The sequence below is a fragment of the Corylus avellana genome, chromosome ca4 (assembly GCF_901000735.1).
Source record: "Corylus avellana chromosome ca4, CavTom2PMs-1.0".
In the NCBI taxonomy this organism is placed as follows: domain Eukaryota; kingdom Viridiplantae; phylum Streptophyta; class Magnoliopsida; order Fagales; family Betulaceae; genus Corylus; species Corylus avellana.
Genome location: NC_081544.1, coordinates 4,702,890 through 4,712,645, shown reverse-complemented (window position 1 = coordinate 4,712,645; position 9,756 = coordinate 4,702,890). Strand labels below are relative to the sequence as shown.

At 35.0% G+C, this 9,756-nt stretch overlaps 2 protein-coding genes across 2 annotated transcripts; both read right to left on the bottom strand.

Moving 5' to 3' along the window:
- Positions 1 to 836: 836 nt before the first annotated feature.
- On the bottom strand, positions 837 to 3,246 carry LOC132179210 (uncharacterized). The gene is made up of 5 exons (XM_059591878.1): positions 3,046 to 3,246; positions 2,863 to 2,961; positions 1,624 to 1,694; positions 1,463 to 1,525; positions 837 to 1,375 (listed from the first exon to the last, which is right to left on the bottom strand). The coding sequence occupies exons 1-5, from the start codon at positions 3,107 to 3,109 to the stop codon at positions 1,079 to 1,081; spliced, it is 594 nt and encodes a 197-aa protein (XP_059447861.1). The 5' UTR covers positions 3,110 to 3,246; the 3' UTR covers positions 837 to 1,078.
- Positions 3,247 to 6,235: 2,989 nt separating this feature from the next.
- LOC132179226 (probable xyloglucan endotransglucosylase/hydrolase protein 10) lies at positions 6,236 to 7,808 on the bottom strand. Its single transcript, XM_059591895.1, has 4 exons — positions 7,610 to 7,808; positions 7,426 to 7,526; positions 7,141 to 7,334; positions 6,236 to 6,877 (listed from the first exon to the last, which is right to left on the bottom strand). The coding sequence occupies exons 1-4, from the start codon at positions 7,806 to 7,808 to the stop codon at positions 6,475 to 6,477; spliced, it is 897 nt and encodes a 298-aa protein (XP_059447878.1). The 3' UTR covers positions 6,236 to 6,474.
- Positions 7,809 to 9,756: the final 1,948 nt, after the last annotated feature.

Below are 9,756 nucleotides of genomic sequence, written 5' to 3'. Positions count from 1 at the left end.
TATTATTATTATTATTGTACTACCTTAGTTGACTTTCACTTTACTAATGATTAAATAGCATTCGCTGCTGCTGCAAAATAAACCGCAAAATAAACCAATTTAAAAAGTGATAACATACTCGATATGATGTAAGTTCTAGTACCATAAGTGTTTCTTTGTAGAAACGTCCACAAATTTAATCTATTATACTCTTTATGCTTTGTTAATAGACATTCGTGTATACCAATAACCATCTATATTTACTTTATTATTAACTTTATACTTTGTTAAATATAAATGATGAGATATATTACCATTTTTTGCATGTCCTGAAAAAAGTTCGCATAGATGCTGTAGCATTTGCGCTCTAATTTTTTCAATGGTCTAGATTTATCTTCATTCCACTCTTCTTGTTATAAAAAAACATAAAATTAGATCTCCAACAATGATTCAGAGTAGGCAAATCTAAGCCAAATCTCTCAAAAAGTCAGAGTAGGCAATGAATCAGGTTGAAAGTAAATCACTATACACTGTTTTTTGCATATATTAGGGAACATAAAGATCAATAGCCTTCATTTATTGAGTTGTGGGTGTAGTAGAATTACTAAAAGTCTAGCTAATATATTGATTTTAAAAACCTGATTGGAATTATGCTAAGAAATTTAAAAAGTGTTTTTAGTATTTGAAAAACTGTGCCAAGCAAAAATAGATCCGTTTGATAAAAAAAATTGAAAATTTACTTTTAGACTTTTGTTTTTTGAGAGAATCTTAAAAATGAAGCTTTTACATACTTATTCTTTTTTATAGACAAAAACTCTATTTCTCAACGCATTCACAATTAAGCTCTTAAGCAAGATTGACGAGTGCATATATATATATATATATATATATATATATATATATATATCATTTGCGGAAAACTACACGCCTTTGGTACAAGGGATCTCTGTCTTTTTGACCTTATATACTGTCCCTCACCATACATGTTAAAACAAGAACTTGCGGCTTCCAATCACCATCCTCGTTGTTGGTAGAACTCCAACTAGAAGAAATCTCACAACATCAGTTCTGGATCCAGACTTCTTTCACTAGAAAGCTTTCATGAAAGTTCAACAATCTTAGGTTGCTTTTCTGACTTACTGGCATCTTCGCTCGAAGAATTATCTCGACCAAACTTTGACCTTTTGAGTTTCAAACGAGAGCATCTATCCTCAGCATCATTATCACCATTGTCATCTTCTTTGTCATCATCACTGCCATTACCACTGCTATCTTCTGAATCTGTTCCACTACTGCTCCCGGCCAATGGAATCTTAGACTGATAACCAGCAATTGCAGATTCCGCAGCAGCAACAGCCTCAGGGGTATGAAGATCAGCAACACCAAGCATCAAATCCTGTTATTAAGATGAACTTTAAAAATCGGTTATGAATTCAATGATTGCAAGAGTGGATTTTCTTTTGTGTGGGATTCCCCCAATTACCATTTCTATGATTTCAGATTCATTTCCAGTGAGCACTTCAATATCACAGTTCTCAAAATTGTCCTGCATTTTGGTAAAACGTAAAAAACAGGTTAGGGATAACAAAAAGACATTGGAATCCAATAAAACAATACAGCTTGGGTAAAAGATCAAAGCACAACCTTTGCACCAAGCTGAAGCCTTACATTATCTTCTGATATCACTCCTAAGAAGTCTTTCACTTTTCCCAAAACTGCAGCAAAGGCAAAGAAATCAAGCACTGATTGTTAGGAAGCATCAGTGTTTTATTTCCTTTCAATTTTATTTTAATAAAAAAAAAAATTCATCCAGTGAAGGGTGTTGGGAACTTTAAATCTTCTGGGCATATCAAAATACATGTATCCAATGTAGAAAGTGAAAGTTTTGGCACCAAAGCTCATTAATCTTTTTGGTTATTTGAATAATGCCTGTCTGAACTCTCCAAAACACGCCTCCATTACCTATGCATATATCACTTATAACAAGAAAGACCACATGGTACCCTCCAAATCCAAGCAAATGGACTTTGAGAAAAAAGAAAACATCACAGCGAGAAAACTTAGTTCTTCTCAATGGCCAAGACAAATGCACCTTATAAACAGTGTACATGAACTATAAATTTTGACATCACAACGTATAATTCCATGAAAGCTTTCCATGTAATTTTTTTTTGTTATATAAAAGTAATGCAATCTCTATTAAAATCGCAAAAAGGCACAACCTTAGTACAAAGAAAGCATACAAGAAAAACAAAAAACCCTAATCAGGAGACAAAGATGGAACAAAAGTTCAAAAGATCAGAAATACTTGAAAAAAAAAAAAAAAAAAAAAAAAAGTGTTTTTATTCATGTGTATAAAACGTTGAACATAATCCTTTTCAGCTCTACCACCAAAGTCTCTATTATCTTCAAAGCTCCATACATTCCGCTATTTCCAAATACACCACATTAAACACAACAGATCGACCATGCTTCAACAAGTATACATGCTCTTATAATGACCTCCCCAAACCCACCTTTGCATTAGAAATCAAAGTAAGTAATAAACTACCTGACATACAAACAATTTGAACAGAAAAGCGCCTAGCATACAACAAAAGGAGAAAATATTTGATGGCAGATTTGACCTGCAAAGTCACCAACCATACATCAAAGCGGATCACCTAAATTTTAAACTAGAATCATCTTCTAGGTAATAAGTAAAATTCTAAATATTCCGAACACAAACACTTACGACCAGCAACTCGAGTTGTAGATCCTAAACAAGTTCAAACTAACTATCTTCAATCTCTCACATTACGGGAAAATCAATAAGATTACTTTTTCACTCGAACACAACCTTAGCTGATAAAGTCATAGAATGAGAAAAATTCAGATGGGTACCTTCGCTTTTGGGAAGAGGGGCAGTGATGGGCTTTCCATGAGGGAGGGGTTTCTGGGGTTGAGAAACCGAGTCTTTTTCGCAAACAAGAAGCGTAGACTCTGCACAAAGCACAAACACACACAGAGTTAGATGAGGAATCTGCAACCACGTACAAAACAACAAACAGAGAAATAGAGAGAGACCCAATGGGGAGGTGGAGGAATTCTTGCACTCCAACTGCAGAAGGTCTTTGCTTGTATGCCCCATCGAAAACAAGTTGGAGCCGAGAAGAGTCGGTGGAAAATCGGAGGAGGAGGAGCCACAAGAGGACGCCAAGCCAATCGGCGGGAGCTGGTAAGGTTGTCCGGAAAGGAAGGAGGAGAAAGGGCGGTGGAGGTATAGTGTCGATTATCTTTCTCTGATTCGGCCGCTAGGGGTGGTGGGCAAATACCCGCACTACCCGCCTAGACCCGCCCCGATCCGCTAATTAAGGAAAAATCTCTCACATTAGGGAAAAATCAATTACTCATTTAAACTATCTTCAATCTCTCACATTAGGGAAAAAATCAATAAGATTACTCTTTGACTGGGACATAATCTTAGCTGATAAAGTCATAGACGAACCACCCCATAGCCTTTGTCTTTGGGGGTAGACTGGCCACCCCCAAAAGGCCTCAAAAAAGAAACATTTGGGGGCGGCTTCCAATGGCGCTTGGCCACCCCACCCACCACCCCCAAAAAAAAAACTAAAAAACCATTTGTGGGTGCCCAAAATCACCCCCAAAGGCCTTCGGGGTCGCTCGCCACCCCTCGTTTGGCCTGGGGTTAGGTTGCCACCCCTATTGCTAGTATGGACCACCCCCATGACCCAGCCACCCCCCAAAACTAAACCCCCAAATGATTTTATTTATTTATTATTATTTTTTTTTTTTGCTTTGCTTTTGGCCTTTTTTGGGATGGCCGGGCCACCCCCAAAGGCCATTGGGTGGCTTGTCCACCCCCATACTGGCCATGGGAGGTGGCTCCAGCCACGTCTTGGCACTTCTTTTTTTTTTGTTTTTTTATTTGTAATTTTTAATGAGAAACCTGCTTTTTAACGGCATCTACACGGTAGTGAAAAGCCAAATCCATGTTAATGTATGAGTGTAATTATAAAGATTAATTATAACTCGACTCATTTAATTAAACGGTCATTTTTAACACGTCAATTTTATGTTAAATTCGCAAATTTGACATAGAAATTGTCAATCCTTGTTTCATCCTCCTCTAGGTCGCCTACTATGGGTGATCGTTAGACTTGTGTGTTTGGTTTAAGTCGAAATGCAACGATCAAACTGACAGTATCAAACTTATTATGCAAACACCCCTTAGCCCTCGAGAATAAATGGGCCTTATAAATCCAAGTGGCAGTGGTTCGGATAATGTGAAAATAACATCTCTCTATTACTTGTGCGCTCGTCCATTTGAGCTTGGCTGGATTCAGTTGGTCTATCAGGCTTATTTGGACTAACTATATATATTAGGGCAGCCCTCTTCCATGATATTTATTTTTGGATACACCAAGTTCCTAGCAATCCATTTGGGCATTTTTGTGGTTTTACTTTTAGGCTTGTTTGCACAATTGCACCACCATAGTCCATCAAAAAACTATGGCCCAATCAAACAAAACCTTCCCACTTCTTGAGCTTTGCATGTTTGGGATTATATTTAAGAAATATAGCTTTTACGTCGAAAAATGCTTTTTGACTAAAGTTTCATTTTTAAGCTTTTGTCAAAAGTACGTTTTGACTATTTTTAGAGTAAAAAAGTCAAAAAAAAAAAATACGTTTAAAATTTTTTACCAAACATATTAACTTTTGTTTAGCACAACTTTTTATGTACTAAAAATACTTTTTAAGCTCTCAAACATATCCCAAATAGGCTCTAAGGAGAGATTTCAGCTTTATTTCCACATCAAATGTTTTATAAGAGTTATCCTCCAACAAAAACATTTTTTGGAAATAACTATTTGTTTTTTATTATTTGGTGGAGACACGTAAGGGAAGTGGGGCATTCTAGATGTTAGGGTGCGGTTGCAAAGGAAGGAGGACGGTGGCATCAATGAAAGGTGGTGGTGCCGGTGAAGGGTGGTGATCAGATCGAGGCGGAACTACCTTAAGCCTAAGGAGGCTAGAGCTAACCCTCAAGCCTCAAGATTTCTCAATTTTTTTTTTTTTTTTAAAAAAAATATATTTATAATCTTTTTAAAATCAGATTTTATCTCCCCAAAAGTTTTTTAGTTTTGCCCCCCTCTCTTTACACTTAAATTCTAATTCAACCCCTGGTGGTGCAAACTGAGGGAGGTGGTGGGCAAATGGTGTAGAAGGTGCAAGGGTTTCATTGGAGGAGCAAGAAAGGAAGTAGGGTGGTTTGGCAACCTAAGGAAAACAACTTTGAGCTTTTAAAAAGTGTAAGTTATTTTCCCATGTCTCATTGTTTTGTAAAAAGAATAATTAAGGTTGGCCAAAAATAAATTTTAGGGGAAACTACCTTTTGCTACCATGAACTACAACGGCTTGGCACTTTTCTCTCATAAACTATCAACTATGACACCCGATCCTCATGAACTACCATTTTGTGCCCAAAACTCCCATTCCGTCAGTCAAAGGCTCATTCCGTCAGTTAATGCGTTAACTCAGGCGGTCTACCCGTCACTTTGCCTCCATGAACTACAACGCATTGTCACTTTGATAGTTTGAGTTAACGCCTTTGACTAACGGAATTTGGTTTTTGGGTACAAAATGGTAGTTCATAGGGTTAGGTGTCACAATTGGTAGTTCATGGGAGTAAAGTGAAAATACATTGTAGTTTATGGGGACAAAATGTAGTTTTTCCTAAATTTTATTAAACATAAACAAATTAATATGCACCAAACACCCAAAAATTAAAAAATAAATAAATAAAGAAAGGCCACGTCTTATTTAGAATAAAGAATTTTAATTATAATTCTCTTTTTTCTCTAGGCCATTGTTATCGTTCAATTTTTTCTATTCATAGTACTCCTCGGCTACATCACTAATATCTTATTTAGAAGTCAAATATGTTAGCTTTAATTCAAATTACGTGGTATAGATGAGAATTATATTTACATATAACATTTGGACAACAAATATCTATGCAATTAACATCTTCCTTTAAGAGAACCTACGGTGAAAAACCTTTTAAAATCACATACCTTTAGCCAAATCAAAAGGGTTGCTTTACTTCTAAGGATAGAGATACTTAAACGAAAACTTAAACCTTCCCATATGATTATTAAGTTAATAAGTAGTTGAATATAAATGAAATTAAGAAAAAGAATAAAATATTAGAAAATCGCTCTACATGCGGTGAGCTCGAAACATGTCGATCGTGTAGCTAAGCAGCAACCAGTCTGCTCAACAGCCATCGGGATGGACAAAGATCTTCTCCATTTCACGGTCAAGACATAAAGTTGATGTATCTAACGGTGTATATAATGTCACTTATTTAAATTTTTTAAAAGACGTATCAACATTAACGTCATGTACACCATTAAATACACCAACTCTAAATCCTAATTCACGAAACGAAGAAGATCCTATTCAAATATGCTGCCTTTTCCTCCATTTTGGTCAATACTTAGGAAGAGAACATTCCTTGGGAAGGTTGTTTTGGAATCTCTGGTTGTCTTGGCAATAGTCATAAATCATGTGATACTTCCTCACCCATTTGAACCACCTTCTCTGTATAGATGTTAGGGTGCTGAATCTCTCCTTGTTCCACCAATTTATAGAACTATCTGCCCTGCAAAACCTTGCATTTCCTTTCCACACACAGGCATCAATCTTGTAGTTCCTGAATGATGCTATGAAGGGGCCCTTTGACCAATTGATTTTGTCGCGGCCGCCATGTGTTGCCCAGCTGTCACCATTCCATAGGCTGCTCTTGATGCCCATCGGCTGCCACCTAGGAAACGCCACTCCCTTGTCTGCATGGTTTCTGTACACTCTTATGGGAATCCAATCCACCATGAACCTGCAAGAAGCAGAAGTTCATCAAAATCATTCAGAAAACTTTACTTACTTCTACGATGTTTCGGCACCTTTCTTAAAGTTCAAAAAATTGCAATGTCGGGTTTTCATATTTTAAAAGTTTACAATGTCATCTCTCTGTTAGATTTTTCAATAAATCCTAACAACTTTATAAACTTTAAGAATATGATTATAAAAGTGCCGAAACATCAGAGGTTACTCGAAAATTTTGTTTATTCATTTGAAAAGAAAAGAAAAATGGCTTACACAATTTGGTGAAGGTTCCACAAGATAGAATACGTATGGAAGTCCTTTGTGGGATCAAACCACAGATTAATCCTTTCTTCACGGTCGTCAAAGCCATCAGCAAAAATATTTGTTTGAAGGATATATGGTTCCCCGATCACATTGCCAAGGAACTCAAAATCTAGCTCGTCGCGGTTCGGCTGATCAGAACTCAGCTGCAAAAGAATTTATGATAATTAAGCAAATAATTAGACAAGAACATAACTTAGTGGAGAATAAGAAGAATATTGTCGATCGATCACTTACATAATAGGCAACAACTGTGCCGGCTGAATAACCTGGTACTAGTTTGATCTGCATGTCAATTTGTCCAAACAGAAACATCTGGTTCGAAGCAAAACCAGAACCTAGAAAAAACAAAAAACAAGAACAAATATGAGTTGCAAGTCAATTAATTCAACATGTGCATTAATAATTCTTTATAAGATACCTGATTCTTGGTCAAGCTTCAGGCTTCTTATTCGACCATCAGCAGAAGTGTTGACATGGCTAGGAGACCAGGTGACAAAGAAATCCTTATTGAAGTCCCCTGTTGAAACAACAGAAGCTACAGAAATTTGAGCCATTAATCCGAGCAAAAGACACCCAACAAGGGATATGATCATAATTTTGTAGTAATGATTGTTCATGGTTTTTCTGGGTTTCTGTCAGATTTGTGTTATTGGGTGTTGGGGGATGATGATGAAATGTTTGAAGAAGCTATATATATATATATAGGTATATATTGCATGGGGGGGTTGGCGGTGAATGGAGAAAACAAGCAAGGAAAGGTTTTGTTTAAGCAAGAATATCTTTAGAAGGAAGCAAAGGAAAGTTTGCCACTTAGTATCTAAATATATATGTTACTAGAGTTCTCATTAGAATGTGATTCAATGGTAGCAATTTTATTAGTTAGCTTAATCTTAATTATTATGCAGCAAATGACAGGTTTTGGCTCCACAATAATGTTTTTTATTATATATATTAAGAATTTAAGAACCTTTAAAAGAGTGGATTTAATATAATTTAAAATATTGTGAGTGAATGAATTGTATTCCAAGCTTTGTGCATACCCTTAGGCTTTCTCATCATATAAGAGCCTTTTTATCTGTCAGGTTAGCAGAAAGTTTGGGAAAGTAAAGAAACTGACTATTGAATTTGGCTTTCTTTTTTATTGTGCTTTTCTTTTCAGGGAAACCCATTCAAGCTTCCTTTCTGTTCTCTTTGGCCAACTTTTGAGTTGATTCCTTCCCTCCCTTTTGCGGGCCTATGGCAAGACTTCTAGAAACAAAGCATCCCCTATATTGGGTGGCTGTTGGGCTTTGGAAGCTCAAGTTCTAGTGAATTAAGTTATTTGGTTTGATATAATTGGTTACATCAATATCTTTTCTAAGCTCTAGTGGAAAAGTTATTTGGCTTGATATTGGTTAGATCAATATCATATGTATCGAATTCCGAGGATGTACTATAAGTCCATTTGAGTTTGCGATTTCAACACGTGCGATTGAAAAATAACAATTTTAAAACACGCCATTTGAAAATGTGATTTGACATTTTAAAATCGTGCATTTTAAAAATGTACCTCTTGTCCGCAATTTGAAAATCGCAACTTTTTAAAAAATGCACTTCCAAATGATTTATTTTCTGCAATTTAGTTTAAAATTGAACTTTCAGTTTATGAAATTGGAGTGCCAAACGCGCTTTGTAGGTTGCATTTGTTTCGGTGTGAAAGTTTTTGGAAAACTATTTTTCAAACTTTTTAGTGTTTGGTGTGGACGAGGAATACTGGTCAAGGAAAAATGATTAATTTCTAGGTATAAAAAAAATTTGTCACTGTAATGGGAAAAACCGTTTATGCTTGAGGCATAAACCATCTTTCAGAGTTTCTACAGTGGCAAAATCAGAGTTTTAATTCATATGCATGTGACGAAATTAAAAGATAGAGTTAAAAAAAAGTTTAAAAAATATAATTAATTTCATATATATGTATTTAGGAAAAAGTCCACGTACCTCCCTTAAACTACCACTCAATTGATAATGTTCTCCCAAACTTTCAATTGTGACAATTTCCTCCCCCCCAAACTATCAAAAATTGTCAATATTCCACCCAATGACAAAACTACCCTTAGTAAAATACAAAAAAAAAAAAAAACAAACTAAAACTAAAACTTCTAGAAAAAACTTAAAACTAAAAAAAAAAAAAAAAATCCTTTGTATAAGTTAAAAATTAGAAAATTTCGTTTTTTTTTTTTGTTATAAAAAATGAATTTTTTTGTTTTTTTGTTAATAAAAATTTCTGCTTTAAAAAATTAACAATTTTCGTTTTCTTAAAGAAACTTTTTTTTAAAAAAAAAATGTTTCTTTTAAATAAAAATTTCCGTTTAAAAAAAAAATCATTTCACAAAAAATATTCATTTAAAAAAAAATCGTTTTTCAAAAAAAGAATAAAAAATTTTCGTTTAAAATTTTTTAAAAAAGAAAATTATATATATTTTTTTATTTTTTGAATTTATAGGGGTATTTTTGTCTTATTGAGAAGAATATAAGGGCATTTTTATCTTTTTGCTAGCCTTAGGAGGGACATTGATAATGTTTTGA